At 42.3% G+C, this 19,137-nt stretch overlaps 2 protein-coding genes across 2 annotated transcripts; both read left to right on the top strand.

Annotated features, from left to right (window-relative positions):
• The first annotated feature begins 1,701 nt into the window (after positions 1 to 1,701).
• On the top strand, positions 1,702 to 4,289 carry LOC122396671 (mitochondrial pyruvate carrier 1-like). Its single transcript, XM_043395264.1, has 4 exons — positions 1,702 to 1,758; positions 2,988 to 3,073; positions 3,632 to 3,732; positions 4,123 to 4,289. The coding sequence occupies exons 1-4, from the start codon at positions 1,702 to 1,704 to the stop codon at positions 4,287 to 4,289; spliced, it is 411 nt and encodes a 136-aa protein (XP_043251199.1).
• Positions 4,290 to 17,425: 13,136 nt separating this feature from the next.
• On the top strand, positions 17,426 to 18,529 carry LOC122395453 (transmembrane protein 147). Its single transcript, XM_043393057.1, has 4 exons — positions 17,426 to 17,572; positions 17,766 to 17,904; positions 17,986 to 18,207; positions 18,278 to 18,529. The coding sequence occupies exons 1-4, from the start codon at positions 17,496 to 17,498 to the stop codon at positions 18,527 to 18,529; spliced, it is 690 nt and encodes a 229-aa protein (XP_043248992.1). The 5' UTR covers positions 17,426 to 17,495.
• Positions 18,530 to 19,137: the final 608 nt, after the last annotated feature.

Below are 19,137 nucleotides of genomic sequence, written 5' to 3' on the forward strand. Positions count from 1 at the left end.
TTTTTGTGAAAAAAAACAAATTCGATCCGACAACTTCGAAATTTTAAACTTTAAAGTCATTTTTCTCAAAAATGCTTGGCCATAAACGTCTAGTATTTTACAACCAAATTTGGTTCAAATTCCAGGTTGACAGGTCATTACCTCCCCATGTAAGTCAAAGAAATGAAAAAGATTCTTACTTAAGATACATTTTTCTATAACCAGTACTGAAAGGACAGAATAAACTTGATAGCTAAAAAAATAACACCATTTTAAAGTTGAAATATCGATTTTTTCTTGTTTTTACCTTTAGCAGGATAAAAAAGATGTAGAAAGAATAATTATTTTGACTTTATTCTCTAATTTCACCTATTAGTATTTCGTCAACGCGTTGAGGAGGGATTCTCGTACAACCTCGAAAAGTAAATTTCTTGTCCATGGTTCCGGTGACAACCTATTAGGGATCTCGACTTTCTCGCGAGCAAGTTGTACAACGACAACAAGCTGAGTGGCGTGTTCGTGGAGGAGGGAAAGATTCTGATTTTCCTTTGCAAATATTGTCTTGGGATTCGTGGAAATCGGCCTAACCCGGACCAAGTTACAGGGACCCTTGATGAAGTCAACACATTGTACGTACGAACGTCTAAACAGATTACGATGTTAACAGCGGTAAAGTGATTTCTATTACCTCGAGGCATTCTTAAATTTTGCCAGATGATAAGTAGAATAAGTGCAGTTAATTATTATTATTCATTGGGTTAAAAAACTGACTCACAAGTTTGCGCCACTTCTGGACTCTTGCAATTTATCATTTAATTCGATTTATAATTCTGGTACATTTTTGCACTTTACAGTCGAGAGAAGGTATCGTCGGGGGTCGAAGTCTATACGGAGTTCACAGAGCGCGGCTTTTCACCCGCGAAGGGAGGAAACACGCGTCAAGGGGTGACTGTGGCTGTCAACGGCTATTCTGGAAAAGTAGAGAGCCGGGGGATGGCAAATACGAAGGACGCATTCAGATCAGTCTCGCAAGACGAACGAAGGGAGATCTGGAAAAGGTTCCGAGACGCGTCAGCAAGAAACATCAAAGTCCGTGCCTTTCCTCCGGCCGAATACAAATGAAACACGTACGTACGAGCGATTGTATCGTTCGCGCGTCGATACCCCGCAGCCTGCGCGAGTCACGATTGGCAAACAAAGGAAATTGACTCGCTTCCTGGACTGTCTCGAACGATACGATTCAAAATCGTAAGAGACGCCATCGTTTGGACTCGAAAAAAACCTTGAAAGAAACCTTGAGAGATTAGAATTTTCTACGACCGTGTGCACGTTTAAAAAAAAATCACAAACTCACGAAACGACGCAACAAAAAAAAATGACAACGATTCTGAGATAATAAAATGAATGATCTTGTAATGTTCTTGGGGTTTTGAAATAAACCGCGCGCAGTGCAACGGGGAGAAAGTGAATCGAGAAGCTTCACGTGTTTTACGATTCGTCTCGATCAGAAATTTCACGTTCGATGCTCGCGTCCCGGGCGCGATAAAATAAATACGGACGAGTCGCGTAGGGAGTGGTGCATGTAAACGACGTTCCCGTAGAATCACGAGACACACCGGCCATAATACGCGAGACGGAAAATAGCGGCAATACCGTTGAGTGGCTGGAATGGTGGTCTGGGGGACCTACGGACCCGGGGATAAGGATTTCCTCGTAGGGGAAATGTCCGTGCGAGTGGCACATGCGGGAATGCATATGCAGGGAACACAGCGATCGCAGGTGCGTCGATTTCTGGCGCCTCGCGGGGCCCCTTTCTCTACTTTCTCACCTGATCCTTCTTTCACACGGAAGCACGAAGCCAATGAATCTTAACTCCGTACTTTCTTGCAATTATTTACGATCTCTATGCTATCTATACGCTATACGTTCTTTAGAAACCACCATTCCGACATCTGTATCATTGGAATATGATTGCAGTCGCAAATATAGAGTTTCTCTTGTGGTTATTTAAATTATATTTAATGTCAAAATAAAATATTGCGTGCCAGATTATTTTTTGCAGTTATTTTATTTAAATCGCAAACCCTGTACGATAAAATTCGATTCGCGTTGGGCATCGTCGATAACGATCGACTAGGTGCAGTTGATGCGACGCTAAATATATACGAGTATGTGCAAGAAAAAAAGAGCGAATAATAGCGTTGTAACGATGCAAAATTTCACGACGACGAAACGACGAAACGACGATTTATCACGCGAGCCTGGACATCGTCGGTTCTCTCTCGAAATTTACTACCGCGATCTCCATGATGGAAATTCTTTCGATATTCCCGTGGACGAGGGTGCCGGGATCGTCGCGACACGCTGCTGATACTCGAGGGCTCCATAGTCCGCCCCCTTTTCAGATCAATAATACCATTCCCGTTTTCGGCGCATGTGCGACGGAACATCCCCCGTGAACTAGCTGGTTTCCACCCCCGATGAACTACGCTACGCGAACGCCTTGCACCCCTCCATGCAACATTCATAGCGCCATCAATATTATACGCGCGAAATAATAACCTGTGCATTTATTATGAGGAGGATGGCGGGGCAACGGTTCCGCCGTCGTGCAAGAGGTTTGTGGAGAAAAAATTATACAAAAAATAGAAAGGAACGACCGACGCGGCGGTGATAAATTATGCGTGTAAACTGTTATGCAAATCGATCGGTCGAGGGCGAGAAATCGCTGGGAAGTGATGGATCACCGATGGAGATTTTCGTGGATACGGAAGTACGCGTTGACCTGGAATTAATCGTTCACGATTGCTTTCAGGCCAACACGTCCGAACTCTCTCGTTTCATCCTCGTGGACGCAATTTTTAACAAAAGACCGGTCGAACCTTCGTTATATTCCGTTTCGTTGCACGATCTTCGACGTGAAGTACGCGTTATCGTACTCTAAACGCAAGATGTCAAGATCGAGACGCGAGGTTATAGCGTTCACCTTCTTCTGAGGTCTTTTTAAGAAGGAGCCCTGGCTATTATCGTCCACGATGGTGAAACGATCGTCGAAGGGCCTGTTTAACAAAGAAACGAGGAACTATTTGATGAGGTAATCGTCGCGATCGAGCTGCTTCGACCGGGTCGACGTCGTTCGAGAAATACGAGTGTTGATAGTTCGGTGCCGTTCTCCAAATACGATGTTTGCATTACAGTGGAAAGACACGAGGAATGGGAGTGGGGGACTAGTTACGTCATAAAATCTTTATTACCGTCAGGCATCCCCGAAAACGATTCTGTCTCGCGCCTGTAATCTCGGGTCCACGAATTTCCTCCTACGTATCCCTTCCTCCCCCCATTTTTTACGATCGACGAGAAAAGCTACAGTGTGGAACAAAATGACTACTCGTCCGAAACAACATCTTTTAAAAATCGTTTACAGCGTCGTTGATGGTCGATGACGACTGATAAAACTCTGCACATACGAAATGGCAAAGTTACGAGCAAATGAAATTTGTTTTGTCGATATGATTTCGAAATACAAGTTTCGAGCATCATTTTGTCTCGCATTGTACATCGTCCCCCACCACCCTGATTCTATGCACGCCACCTAGACCCCCGTTCACCACCCAGATGAGAATAATTTATGGAAAACGAACTACTTTTTAAGCACGCACTTCTGGGGACCGGTGTTCAACTGGATGATACCCATAGCGGCCATATCCGACACGCAAAAGCATCCGAGAATCATTAGCGGCAAAATGACTTTGGGTGAGTTCTCGAGACTCGATGCGCGGACCTTTCGGAGAATTCATTTCGCCGCTCATATAATAATCACGCTTAGCGACGGGGAAAGAGACACGACGACGAACGGGGGAACGCTGACGTCCAGGGGGAGGATTTCAAGGCAGAAAGGGCCCGTAAAATAATTGCCGTTCGAGCGCGGCGAATAACCGTTTATTTCTTAATGAGCGGCACGCCGCTGTTCTTACTCCTTGGATACGCCATTCGATGAAAACTGGCCCTCTCGAGCCTCCCATCCCCTCCACGGAACGAAATGTCGCGATAAAAGCACATTCAAATGTCTCTGTAATTTAAATAATGAATTTTCAAATTTATTTGAATATCGTGTGACTTCGACAGATAACAAATGATTTTCAGCCCTGGCCCTGTCCTCTGCCATATTCATGAGGTTCGCGTGGAAAGTGCAGCCACGGAATTTGTTGCTGTTGGCGTGCCACTTGGTCAACACTTCTGCACAGCTCGTACAGGGTTACAGGTTTATCGACTACCACTACTACTCGCAAGAGGGGTCCGTGAAAGAATAACAGAACGAGAAGACCCGAGAAGATCCGTGTTTTTAACGTTTTAACATTTTATAATCGACAATTTTTACTTTTTGAATATAAAATATACGCGATAGATTTAAACGCAAGCGAAACTTAATTCTACGAACGAATGCATTTTATATGACCAACTAATTTTCAATGACTCATCGAGCAGTCTTATGGAATGACTCGAGTGTATACGAGTCGAAACGTTGATAAATAGAGGCCCCTATAGAGGCACTCGCTGAATCATTGTTAATTAGCATTATCAAGCATGCCTGCAATCAGTTGCATAATTTTCATCCCTCCTAATTGCATTGAAAAGTTGCTGTTAATTGCTGTTCTATAGATTTTTCCTTCTAATTATCCCGCTAACGGTGAATTTAAGATCGTTTTACATTCATGAACTAACGGTTCGACAATTATTGTTACGTATGCACTCGATTCATCGTCTAACGCTGTAATTCTTAACCACCGTGCCGTTGAATTTAAATTAACAGCGAGTCCAAAAGAAATCGCTGAATCGAACGAACCCACCCACGCGGTCTCGATCACCGCGCGCATTTATTTTGTCGTTACCTTACGCGAGATGTTTTCCCGGGCTTTCGCGAAAATGTAAAGCAATTCCGCGTCAGATCAGACGATGCTCTTCTTTGTATATTCTTTTTTTTCTGTTCGCCCCCCCTGCCCCCCCGGAGAGCAGAAAGGGCACTGGTTTATTCGTCGTGGCCCCAATTCGATGGACGATTGTATAAGGAGAGCAATAATTTTCTGGGGTCGTATCCTCTTTCTCTCTTACCGTATCCCGCGCGATACCACCACCTCGAGGAGGGGCACTCGATCGCACTGGGGTCATTTTATGGGATCTGGCACGGATCACAGGCACAAATCCATCCCCGTATTCCGGTTTTTCCTCGACGCTAAGCCACGGCGTGTGTGTCTCCGTCCCGTTCTGCTCTTTGCATTCGTCCTCTCGAGAAGGACCATCGTCCAGGGGACGAGACGTCCGCCCTCGCCTAGCTGAATAAATATATATGGTCTGATTAGCCCTTCCCGGCTTCGATCATGCGTTCCTTCCCTTTATCGGCTTCTTTTGCATCCGGGAGTACACGGTGACGTCACCCAAAGCGACATTTTGCCGAAAAATCAGCTTCCTCAACAACAGATGCTAGAACTACCGACAATTACAGTGTATTTATTTCTACCGAAGAAACGTATAATGCAATAGAAATAAGCGTTTACTCATTCTCTCATAGAAAATTACGATAAATTTTCAGAAATTCATTTTGACTGCTTTGGTAGTTCTAGCCTTAACATCGCTTATGCTGCTAATGTTCTACAGGCCTCTTTGATCCTTTTCGAACTTTTTCGAAATTCTCTGGTGTTTATTATCCGGAATTCGGAAATTTTCGCGTACGTTCGGACATACGCGCCGACAAAACGTAGAAAGAGGCACGGTGGCGGGACGAGGTCGAGGGATGAGTCCTCCGGGACTGATTTCACAAACAAATGCCGACGATTGAATCTTGGCATGTCGCAAGATGGATCGCTCTCTTTGAATCACAGATTACCCGCCGCCTTCCTTCCACCTCGTCCTGCGTGGCTCCTTCCTACGCGTCGGTTCTTCCAACTGCTCCTCTTCCTCTGTTCACTCCAGCTCGTCCTTCCTTCTCTTGCTCCACCTTCTCCTCGCGGAGGCGCCTCCACCTCCGCGAACAGAAACGGGAGAGGAGAAGAGCTCCCTTCGAACTGGCAGCACCGGCAATTTGCCACATGCCTACGTAGCTGCCTCCTTTCTCCTCTGAAAGGACTCTGCGTCAACGACAGCCGAATCGGCCGCAATTGCTGAAACTCCTCGAGACCGATCTATCGGCGATCGGACGCGATCTCGGGCACCGGTGACGTTCGAGCATTAATCAACAATCTCCATCCCCGCGTTACGTTCCATCCGCGAGGATCGAGATGGAAATGGAAAATTCGTCGTTGGTCCTTGGGAAACCCCTACGATACGATACAGGCCTGCTTTCTACGAGCCTCTCGACATCTGGGAACACTTTGGTGGGCTTTTTCCCCCTTTCGGGGGTCGTTTCGGTCTGCAGGACCAGAGCACAGAGACTGGATTTAAAACAGTCACAATTTTAGCTATGGAATCCATAAGTATGCACACACTTGTATTATTAAAATGTATATTCTTGAATAAAGTGTTATTTGCTAACAGTCATTATTCCTGAGACTTCTGACAAATTTTGGGGATTTACGTCTTCGTCCTTAGCCTGCCTGACCATCGTTATTTACAATCCCTTTAATCATGGAGTCTCTTTGCTCGGGACACAAACTGTTCGAATCAACTCGATCGATAAATAAGCAATTAAGTGGAAAGCGCTAACTGATACGTACGAATCGAAGGAACGGAGCTCGGCGAAGGATAAAAATTAAAAGAGTTTTCCCCGTCGCCAGGAAACCCGGGGAGGGGGCGGAGAACGGTCGGCGGGAAAAGTGAAATGAACTGTAAAGCGGAATGCACAGACTGTGAAGCTCGTCCCCGCAGAAATCCGTGAACTAGCGAGGACGAGGAGGGAAAAATAAACGAGGAACGCGGGGTGGGGTGCGACCCGACCTCGGGGTACCGACGACTTTTCGCCGGTCGATGATCTTTAAATTAAGTGCACCGGCTTATGACGCCCGTGTAAAGTCTTTCGGGGGTGGATTTTCACTCGCGACCACCGGGAGGAAAAAGGGCTCTCGAAACGCGTGGCGAATAAGGCACGAGCGAACCCACCCCGGCGAAATGAATCAAACGCACCCTCGCGATGCAGGACATACATTAGGCTGACGTGCTGGCCCGGCCGTTCGGAATGCTGACTGTAGAAAGGGAAAAATAGGAACGTTTCTTGGGAAAGATGACAGGGGGGCCAAAAAGAATGCCTCGAGGAGGGAGAAAAGTAAAAATATCAACTTGCTTATCGGCAATAATGCGACTCATAAACATGTTAGATAGTATCATATTGATTGTTTTGGAATAGGAAATATCTTAACTGACAGAAATTTTGGTTGTATATCGTATAAATAAGGTAAAAATTCTGTATCGTAAAGAGAATATTATTTTCGATGGATTATATTATTCGAGGTAAGTATTCTTTAGTTTTCTCCCTTCACATTTCCTTTAAATTCCATTAACAATTTTAATCAAATCTTAAAATTTGAATTTTAAACATAGGAAACGCCAATTCCTCGAGGTGACTATAAACAAAAAGAATGATAGGGACTACGTGTATCACGTATAATCTGATAATCTAAAAATAATCTTGTAAGTTTTACTTAAAGGTTTGACAGGGAATAACCACTGTCGAGGCGGAGTAAAACCTAATGTCTGTTTTTATGTTAGCGCGGAGGGAGATGCGGAATATTCCTGGTGGATTCATAAAAAAAGTGCTCGAGTCACCCCCTGAAAAATAACACGTAACTGGGGCACAACCGCGCGCCATACGGCCATGAAAGCGTCCGGTGTTAAAAAATCATAAGGGTGGCGTTTTTCTCGCCGTTCCCTTCCCTTCGATCTCCTCGAGTCGCTTCGATGTACTTCCCGAAAATGTAATCTAAAGTATCCAGGACAGGGACGACGGTAAATAATCGCCGTTGACGGCAAGTTTTAAGGGCGAAAGGATTCTCGAACTTGAAAAAAATGACGATTCACCAGCAACGAGCACGAGAGTGCAAAAGGTTAAGGGATTCCGACTGGTTGGGGTGATTCGTCGCGATGTTTTCGTTCGGGGAGGGTACGCCATCGTAGATGGCAACATAATCCTCGATGGAGGGCTGTGACACATGGGAACATGGGGGACATCTTATCTTCGCATTACATACACACTGATAGTTCTTAACTTGGAGTACTTGCGATGTATTTTTCAAATGATTCATCGCGTACTAAGTACGAACGAACTTAAAAGTTTGCGTACGAACACGACATTGTGGAAACGGACAAAACAATTTAGAGTTATATTAAAGCGATTATTAAAAGAAAAAATTCTATTTCTATCGTTGGAATATTTTTCAATTGAAATATCCCTCCGATATCTTTCGTGGAAGTTGTGCGAGAGTGTCGCTTAAATTGGTGCGATTCACTTATCGGGCGTTGATCGCGAAGGAAGCAAAGTTGCGGAACGGGATCACTTTAATCTCGAAACGAAAGTGTTCGCGATATGCCGTTGTGCTCCCGTCGATCAGAAAATCGGGATTCTATTACTCTAAAAGTGCACGGGCACCGGTAAACAAGCCCGTTGAAAGGGAGGGATCCGCGTCGTGAAACGCGTGGATCACACGTGGTACGCGCGCGCATGGACACAGCACACCCACACACGTGGAAATGGACGCACGTTCGAGACGATTTCGGTGACCGGACGACGGTTTATGACCCGTAACCTTCCTACCGATCCCCACCCAACCTGAAGAACCACCCCTGTACGGAGTAACGCGACTCCATCCCCCCTCTAAACTCGATCCAATATATTAGGGTTAGCTTCCGCGGGAAGAAACTATCGACGCCTGCATCCTGGATCGATGTCTGCGAAGAACTCCCGGATTCGCATGAAAGGAACGCAGCGAATCGTGAGAAGGTGCTCCGCTGAAGACGGAGAAAAGAATTCAAGGGTCGCTTAACAGTCGAATGGCGGAATCGGGTCGCTGATGACCCACGCTCGCAAGCTAGACTTCCATACAATTATAGAGTTTCAAATACTAGAACACTGTCCATTGCAGAGGGTCTTTGGAAACTTTTATGATTTTTAGAAAAAAAAACTGAATGGCTTCCCGGCCGATTCGTATAATTCAAGATTAATCTAAAATTCGAATACGAATAAAGAAATTACCCTCGCGACTGAATCGAGGTACATAAAAGATTGTCGATCGATGCGCGTAAAACGCTTTTATTCACCGTGAATTTCACAGTGAAACGGGTCATAAGAAAGAAATTAGGATGGCAGGAGGGTGGCGATAACGCGCGGCCCTTCCTTCGACTTTCAGTTTCCCCAGTATTCAGGGTTTTCACGTATTCCCCGTATTGGTCGGGCCAAGGGGTTTCGGTTCGCCCGTCCAGACGCTTGGGTTAGCAACTTTGAAGGATATTTTTTATTCATGTGACGTGTTTGAGGGCGCGGAAAAAAACACATTCTCCCGATCTGAAGCCAAGATCGAGCTGGGGAGCTGTACGTATGTCCTTCCATCTCGCAAGACCTTCAATTTTAAAATTCCCTTCGGTCTACGTCTATATATTCCTTCGTCTTTCCATCTCAATTCCCCCGATCTCCGCTGAGAATTTTTATGAATTAAAAATTTCTAGCCTTCGCGGAACAAGAGGGTGGGAGGGAAATCAGAGACGATAGAAACGCGTTATTTTAAACTTAAAAATGTTCAAATGTGACAAAGGACGAGAGGGAGGATAGAGATATAAGATTTGATAAATTCCATGTGACGTAATTCGTGAACTGTTCCATATCCGTTACGATATCGTAGAAGAAGCATATTTTAATTTTACATTGAAATACCTTAAGATTTAAGTGCTCGAATCCCCATTCGTAAACGTAGTGTCGTCTTCCGCAGGTGCTCCATCAAGATCCGAAGAAAAAAGCTCTCCTGCTAATTGGCCGCTCAAAATCGAAGGGAAAGAAGATCCGGGAAAGTTGCGAGACGCGGCCAGTCCCGCGGGATATCAACGAAATTCTACGGATCGGGGCTCTTTCAAATATTTAACAGCAATATCCAATTTCGTCTTGTATATCCCCACGTCCGCTCATCGTTGATTCGTCGAGCCCGTCATTCCGCTAAAAGCTGTTCCCGATCGTCGCGAATATATTACAACACACGGACGAACGATCCGTGTATCGTTTACGAACATTGAAATTAAAAGACTCGTGTACTCACGATTACGGTGCAAACTAAATTTCATGGTAAACGATGCAACTACCGGATTAACACTCGTCTTGAATAATGGCGTGACTGGAGGGAAGCGTTGGTCTACTGAAAATTGAAAATAAGTTTTATTTGTTTTTGTTGGAAACGAGAATAGAGATAGAATGTTTGCTTCGTTGGACGGAGCGATTAAAACTTCGATATTTTTCCTACATTTCAATCGATCAAATTGATGAAAGTTCGCGGATAGACGAGGATACCGACGTCGAAACGCATTATCGCTGGTCGTTTTACGAACGACAAGCCTACCGGCCGGAGCAGGTCGGATGGAACTTCTAAATGGATAAGATGTAAGAGTTAACACTCCAGCGAAAGGAAGAATTAGGTGTCTGATGTATGAGACGCCGTCATCCGGTCTCCTTCTTCCGGCGAAGCATGCCCGGCGTAAATGAAAGAGACATTCTCCTCGCATCGGTTTGGTAAACACGATTAATCTTGCCGGACCAACCGCCGCCCGGCTAGGTGGCTAGGTAAAGCTGAATTTCTCGGCAATTACTGCACCGCCGTGTGTTGGAAATGCTCCGTTTCTTTGGCAGTTCTGTTTTACAGAAACGCCAATTTAATTCGGTGCGAAGGAAATGTTCCTGACTCGCGCGGGCTCGGAAGAACGATTCGACGAGAGATTAAATTCTTTATGAAAGTACTCGCTCGTTCGAACTATTTTATCACGTTTTAACAATAATTCGATAGTTATCGAATACAGATAATACGTTATTTAAAAGTTCGGCTCGATGCGCGATAAGACTTTCTTTATCTTGAAAAACACTTGTACAAAGTTATAATTGATGACATATATGGGTGAGAAGACTTTTTACATAGGATCTAAAACAATTGAATCTCAAGCTGAAACGTTAAAGAAAATAAATTTGAATGGTTCAGTTACAGATTTGGTCTGGCAGTCAATTGCTAATCTTTTCACAGATCTTTCCAGGATGAAAATAATTGTAAATATTTCGTACGAAGAAGCTCCACGTTGCTTTTGAAAAGTAGTACTATTCGTTGGTGGTTGGTCCGTGGTACGCGAAACAAATTCCCCAGGCAACAGGACGTCAAAGCTGGTTGATGGCTTCCGTGCACCAACCGCTGATTCCCATTATCCCCCGTCGAGAAGAAAAGTCATCATATCTCTTTTTCAGCCGCGCTAACTTTGCAGATTCGATCTCGCGACGCCGACGAGCAAACGCTGAAGTCCGTGGGAAGGGACGCGGGGGTGGACGGCAGGGTGATGCATGTCCCGTGTACCAGGGGCCAGACGAACGGTGCGGGGTTGAGAACGTGATCCCGTGACTGATCCGTGAAAGCGTGAAAGGGTTTCCACTCCTTTTTCCACCCCTTTATCCACTCTACGAGAACACGGGGGTGTCGCGAGGCGACGATCAATCACTCTACACCGCCATCCACCGATGCACCCCTTTCCTGCCGACTAACGTTAGTCTTCGCCTGTCCCTCTCTCCACCTCCCTCCCCCCCTACGGTATTCACATAAAGGATTTCCACTGATATGGCCAAACGAACATCCCACCTCTTCCGCAAACACACCCCTACTACCGTGATCTGTCTACATCACGAGGTCGTTGGTTAACGTTGCTACGATCGGTTTTTGTTTTCATGGGGGGTTGGAAGTTCGTAAACGACGCCACAGTTTACCGCTATACGTTTCACGGCAGCCTTTCGAAAAGAAAAATATCGATTATTGGATTATTATGGTATATTTTTATCCAATACTGGGTCGACGAACCGCCCCCCCTGTGCCACGTTGGTTTTTAACGCGACGATTCGTGGCACGGTGTTTCTAGGATCTGAACAGTTTTTGAAACGCGCAAACGATTCGAGAGCGACTTAATGGCGGCCGAGGGAGGATGAGACGCGGATCGAAATAGACGTCATAATTGTTACAAATAAACGACAGGAACGACACGCGCGCCGTACGAAAGCGGACACCCAGCGGCTCGCGTTTTCTTCGAGGTGGTGCTAATGGCGGTCGAGGCGAAACGGAACCGAACGGGGAGAAAAAGGGGAAAGAAAGGCTAACGATTAAAGGATCGTAGGCAAGTGAGCACGCACTGGAAATCGTGGGCCAGGAGATACACATCCAATGCCGCTTTTACGGTCCGTGTCCGTGTCGGGGGATACTAAAACTAATGTATTCATGAGATAATTATTTCTTGCATTCATTACGGAGGCTGTAAAATTTTTATTGGCCGAGGCCCACGGCTCGCGGAGCGCGAGGCACCCTTACAAAGTAAAGAGGTAACTCGGCCTCCTCTCTTGATTCCATTCTCTACCCCCTCGCTCTCTCGCTTCCTCCCTTCGTTTACGACACACTTAAGGACAGTCCTTAGACTCGAATCACGCGGTCATATCGATAACCGGAGCTCCCACCAGCCACCGCGATATCTCGAATGCTAAAAGCATTCTTGAATAATATTTAACGACGGACCAGGGAAATTTTAACGTCCGCGTGCCCCATGGACGATCCAAGGGGAACGGGTCCTCGTTTCGTGACGGTGATTTCGAATCTTCTGTCTCGTTGTAACAATTTTCGAAAGGCAGACGTTCGCTTCTCGAACGCGGGGGTAACCCGAAACCCTCGAACAAAGGAATAGAATACAATCTCTTGCCACTTCTAGTCTACTATACAAAACAGATCGATACCACGTCTCTGCCTTCCGTCCATTGAACATAATATTTTATGTCGCGAAAGACAACCACCGCGATTGCATTTGATCTCGAGCTGGATGTTTTTGTAAATTCCCGAAAACCTTGTTCCAAAGAGCGTGGAACGGGATCCTCCCTTAAGCCAGTATCACGAATTGCTATTTTCACGCGCCTTCCTCGAACGCGTGGAAGACTGCGGATGGAAAAGAGGAAGAGCAGGAGAAAGAGGGTGGCGAGGCTGTCCCAGAAGGACCGAGACGCCCACGGAATATCAACGACGACGTCCAGCGTCCAGGACAAAGGGCGTTATTCCTTCCGGTGGCGCTCCCGGAAAGGGGAAGATACATCAACTCCTGTGTCATATAAAAATGTGTTTATGCGCTGCACACGAGGAATGAAAAACACTAGAGACCCTTTCGGGACCCGCTGAAACAAACAGCTTCGACGAATTTCTCGCCTTTTTCCTCGAAAAGGTTTCGAGAAGGTATTTGATCGATTCGCGTAGCAAGTTTCGAACGAAATTCGCCTCGAGGGATGGTACATTTTTGAAAATCATCAAAACAAAATCTGAATGGAAAATCTTGTAAAAATAAACGTTGAAATAAGGGAGGGTAAAATATCGCGAGAATTTTTCGTGGACCGGATTTCAGAATCGGCACAAAGACACGAAAAATCTAGCGTGGATGGAGGCTGTGAAAGGGACGCGCGAAGGTAGCACGCGGAAGAATGGAGTCGACGGGGCGAAAATCATGAAGACCGGAACCGGAAACGAACCTCATCGTTATACACCGCCGTGATGTTAGTTCCTTAAAGAACACGGATTTGCTGGAGAAGTCTATTCCACGAAAGAATAAGGCGAACAATGTCGAGATTATTAAGATTTCGTAAAAGTTTTGCAAGCCTGATTACAATTACAATACGCAAACTTTTTCTTTACTACAGTTACTTTCAAGTTACTGATAGAGAAATGACCTGTTAAACATTTACATACCCCTGATATTATTGATCGATTTGTCGTTTTCTTTTTTCGTTGAAAAAATAAAAGAAGAGAAACTGCCCGAACCCAATACGTCCGCGAAGGGAAACTAAATAAAGCACGATTGGTTCGATGGTTTCGCACAATATCAAGAAAGAACGCAGGGACATTGCTTGCATCGCGAACGCAGACGAAGCACGCGAAGTCTTTCCGTACGTAAGGGTGGGGAAAACGACCGGGAAGGGAGAAGAAGAACGATCGATGCAAAGGGCAGAGACGTCAGGATTTGGGATTTTCGCACGTGTTTCCAGCCCCGTCCACGCGATTCCCGTAATCCCGGGTGGCCGTTCAGCCCATCCCGGTCGGAGGCTCGCACTCGAGATTTCTTTCTTTTCTCCCGTGTAAAAGGAAACGGAATTGAAATCGGCTTTTCGAAATTGCGCACCGACCCCGAACGTACGACTCTTTCTCTTTCTCCTTCTCTCCCTTTCCATCCTCCCTGGAGAAGGAAATGCAAACACGGCTTTGCTGAGCGTGCAACTCGATCGAGAAACGGGAAAGGAGGCCCTCTATCGCAAACGATATATCGTGGATTTACAAGGGCGCGAGAGGGAGACGGTATATATCGTTGCCCTTAGGATTTCTACCCTCGGACGCGAATCCCGAGCAAACCGACAGACGACGATCTCTTTGAACTCGGACGATCCCTTTAACCCGATGCATTACTAGAGTAAACCTTGCGCAAGGGCAATTTAAGCGGACAATTTTCGAGGAAGGAACCGTTTCCAGGCTCGCCGTCGGTCATAATCGTTTGTGAGTGTTTAAGAAAACGATATTATACAAAATCGTGGTAGAGATTATTCTCCGTACAAAAGTAAATCGAAAATACAGAAATACTTGTAAATGTACTTAAGAAATTGAGTCCTATGAAAATGTTGGTACACAGGATACCAACAACAGTTTGTTAATGTATAAAGAGGGATTGTAGAAGACAATCTTTCTCTCAACTAGACTAAATGGGACTGTTTATCTTGACTTTTTACGGAATGAGCTTCAAAAATTATTGCTTCATGTACCACGGTAGGAAATTCGATTAGTTAGTACGTAGGACATTTTTTAGTTATTTTAATGTGTAGATTCGCATAGTACACAGTAGAATTTATTTATATGAGATTTTACACTAGATCACAAATCGTACGATAAATTGAAACAGATCCTTAAATATTAATTATAATTAGCAGTTTGTACAAAAAATAGCGTTGAAAAATATGCTGCACATATTAAGACGAATTGACTCTGAATGTTACTAATTCTGCTAATATAAATCACTGTACTTGACGTCATTTGAAAGTGATTGTATTATAAATCGCTGAATTTACCTTGCCATCAAACACAACACCGCATTACAGAGCACAAAAGGGTAAATCAATGGTGGCGCCCTCCTACGGGTACCCATTGAACTGGAATGACATACGATCTATATTCTCAATACGAGCTATTGTTTTTAAACATGCAACATTGAAGTCAATATGCTATTAAACTTACACGAACAATTCTTCTATTAAATATTTGCAAACTCACTCTTTTAACTACGTCAATACTGCATTCTTGAACGTCACTGATATTTATGATGATCTGTTATTTATTTTTGATATTAACTTTGTTTAATTATTTAATGCCTTATCCAAACTTATCAAGTTTAATATCGAAGAAATAATTATATCCATTTTTAGCACACATTTTTCTGTTCTATTTATTTTACAAAAAAAATATAATAAATAAAATTAAACTAAAACGTACGAAAGTCGTATTTACATACAAGATAATTAATGTAAATGTCCTTACTTATACGCATGAATAGCACTTCAACATATTACAAACATTAAAATATTAAATTAAATTGATGGCCTGCTTCCACTTTATTTGCATACATGTACCATAAAAACAAATATTTTGCATTTGTTACTTGTTGCTAACTTGTTTTATATTGTTTAATATAACTGAACTGTTTTTATATAAACTGAGAAAACTATATATGAACCTGTTATTCTCACATTCACATTTAATTATCTTGTGTATAAATTTGCACATATTCACAAGTGTTTCACATCACTATACAATGGTTTTTAGAACACTGTGAAGTAGATTCAACGACAGCCCCAGCTGAACTGATGTTCCCTTCTTTACTTCCTACGGAGAACAGCTACGTCAGGGTATACCTAATATATCTCCAACCAATCGTAGAGAAGTATCAGCCAACCCCTGGAGCTACGTTCTCCAACACAAATGTTGGAAAGGGACAACAGCTTTTGTAAAACAGACTGTGGCAACTATGAGACGGAGCATGCTCCGTTGGAATATTCTAACTCCTACTAAAAGGGGTGTACCCTACCAATTCTAAATGGGAAAAAGGGAAGGGAGCGTATCTTCCATCACCAATGCTGAAAAGGGTCAATACGTTTTATAAAACAGACTGAGATGATACAAAGACGGAGCATGCTCCGTTAGAATATTCTAAACCCTACATCTAAAGGGGTGTGTCCTATAAGTTCTACGTGCATACCAGGAAAAGAAATGACCAAAATGCAACTGCACTCTAAAAAGTATATTTTTCTTCTCATTTTTAGGAAATTTTTGTAAATTTATTAAAAATATATGATCATGTATTTTATAAGATCTTATAAAATCATGAATTTATTTATCAAAAAACAAGCACTACCAGAAATATAAAACATTAAAAACGGATAGTCAATATTTTTCCAACTGCAACACCCTTTTTTAACAGCTACCCCTTTTTGGGATCAAAGGGGTGATTGGTACCCCTTTCAAAGGGGTTAAAATATAAGGGACTAAAGGGTGACTTAATGTAACAGAAAAAAATGTTGGACCATATGGGGTTCTATCTACACATTACAAATGCTATAAAAACGATAAATTTGCTATACACGACAAAATAGTTCAACTGTTTACAATTAGTATAATATAAATAATACGATTTATATATATTCATATGATACCTAAAAAATTATTAACCTACAGAAAAATAAATGTTTTCTAAGATAACATTTACTAGAGATAAAATATAATATTTCTTAGAATTTTAAGTAATATAATACGTAAAGGTAACCTCACTCAAAACAAAAGTAGAACATAACCTTAAAAACGAAATATATTGAAAAAGTGGATGATATTCAATAATTTTCCACATAAATATTAAATCGTTTATAAATCGATACCATGCTATGTACACTTTTAATATACCTTATAGAAATTATTTATTAATTATTCGTTATTATCCATATACGTACAATATATTGTCCAAATTTTGTATCACAAATCATATAAAAATAAAAATAACTACTAAGTTTTTGGAATCAAATAATATTTTAGATACTGTTTCCTTTTCCATTATAAAACAATAAAATATTGTTCTCTGCAATTTAGTTTTTGTTACAATAAAATAAAAAGCTTTTCTTTATCGACGATTACTTACAAAAGATACTAACGTAAAGTTGATTCTAACCTTTGTCCGATGTGTACAATTATGAGCTGTCTGCTAGTAGACAGTGAATGATATGCAAATTAAACTAATATAATATTACTAAAAAAATGACGTTATATCATTTTGGAAATTGTTTAGCTCTGGTTTATGTTCCATATTATCTTACCTACAAGTATTCAGGCTTGTAAGTATATTTGATTTCTTTCTAACCTAACTATAGTTGTGGTTATACGTCCTATTAAATTTATTTTCACATTATAGATTTTACTTCGTAGTAATTCATGATAATATTGAACGGTTAATTGTAACAATAACCGAAATTTTTAAGTAATTATGATATAAATGTAATTTTTCAAAAACGTGGTACAAATTTTCAGATCTGAATATGGTGCATTCTGGAAATGTATTCAAGCTGGAGGTATTTATATTTTTACACAACTAGTAAAAATGCTAGCGCTTGCTACCTTCTTTCCTACAGCTGACAATGTAGGAGAAGAAGATTTCGACATAGTAGGCGTACGTATTTAAGTGAATATGTCTATGTTATAACAAAAGTATTATCGCCACATGTATTTAATACAGAAAAAAATTTTCTAGGAATTTTTAAAGACTTCCATAGATTTAGCTGATTTAGTAGGAATATTATTAGTATTGAACAGTATACCTGGTAAAGGACATGCAAAAGTTTTAACTGCTGGAATCGGATGGGCAGGCGCTGAAGTACTCCTCACCAGATTTCTTCTGCTATGGGTCGGAGCAAGAGGTGCAGAATTTGACTGGAAATACATTCAAAAAAGTCTCGAATCTAATATTAATTTAGTAAGTACCATAACATTAGTATTCTATAAAAAATGCTCTATTTTCAATATTTAATTTTCACTATGTTTAGGTACAACATATAACCACAGCAACACTTGTGTGGTTATGGTCGCGACACGATTTAAAACGAGGTTTAGTCCCTGTAGTAGTTAGCATGCTTGTGCTTACTGTCTACAGACCATTAATTTTAGATTTCTTCACGATGCTTTTCCTAACTTGCCCATCTGTAACACTTATTGTTAAAGCTATTACTACTTTTGTCATGGGTGCTACAACATTACACATATATGCAGGCCTTGCTCATTCGATTGGTATCTTTTGAAGAATATTATAAATATTTTTTGAAACATTCATATTATTTGTTTTCATTTCATGCATTTAATATTAATGTATGTATTACAAAATAAATCTGTTGTGGTAATAGATTACATGGTTATATTTTAACCCCATTTATCAAATACTACTAAGAATGCTTTGCAAATATTTTTATTTAAAAGAAAAGAAAAGAACGTTCGCTACATATTCAAATTGAAAAGCTAACAGAAGTGAACTTCCGGCGGAACGATTAAACGGGAGTAGAAGTCCCTACGTATGCATACCTTCCACTGGATCTAATCCTTTTTGGTCTGAATATGTAGTCTCAACCAATAACGTGATGGTGACACGAATATAGTAATATAGGGATTAATACTATATTTTAGGTATTTCCCCACGAAATAATTGTAGGAGAACTAACGAGAATTACTACAGTTAAATTCAAGAAAACTACGTACTTAACTATAATAATAAAATATTCCACGGGATACAATCTCAATCTTCCACGGCGTGAACTAAGACTAAGGGACAAACTAACCTGACGTGACTGCGTCGCCGTTTCTTACTAAACTTCTACGCGTAAGACTTGCGCGATCGACATGCGCACTAAATTAC

This window comes from Colletes gigas, unplaced genomic scaffold (assembly GCF_013123115.1).
Source record: "Colletes gigas isolate AHSC1104 unplaced genomic scaffold, ASM1312311v1 Colletes_gigas_Sc00001, whole genome shotgun sequence".
NCBI lineage: Eukaryota > Metazoa > Arthropoda > Insecta > Hymenoptera > Colletidae > Colletes > Colletes gigas.

Coding starts and splice junctions, on each gene's coding strand:
- LOC122395453 (XM_043393057.1), top strand. CDS start 17,496: ATGACGTTATATCATTTTGGAAATTGTTTAGCTCTGGTTTATGTTCCA. Junction 17,573..17,765: donor ACCTACAAGTATTCAGGCTT/GTAAGTATATTT, acceptor ACAAATTTTCAG/ATCTGAATATGGTGCATTCT. Junction 18,208..18,277: donor TCGAATCTAATATTAATTTA/GTAAGTACCATA, acceptor CACTATGTTTAG/GTACAACATATAACCACAGC.
- LOC122396671 (XM_043395264.1), top strand. CDS start 1,702: ATGTCCGTGCGAGTGGCACATGCGGGAATGCATATGCAGGGAACACAG. Junction 1,759..2,987: donor AGGGAACACAGCGATCGCAG/GTGCGTCGATTT, acceptor GGTCTTTTTAAG/AAGGAGCCCTGGCTATTATC. Junction 3,074..3,631: donor ACGAGGAACTATTTGATGAG/GTAATCGTCGCG, acceptor CTACTTTTTAAG/CACGCACTTCTGGGGACCGG.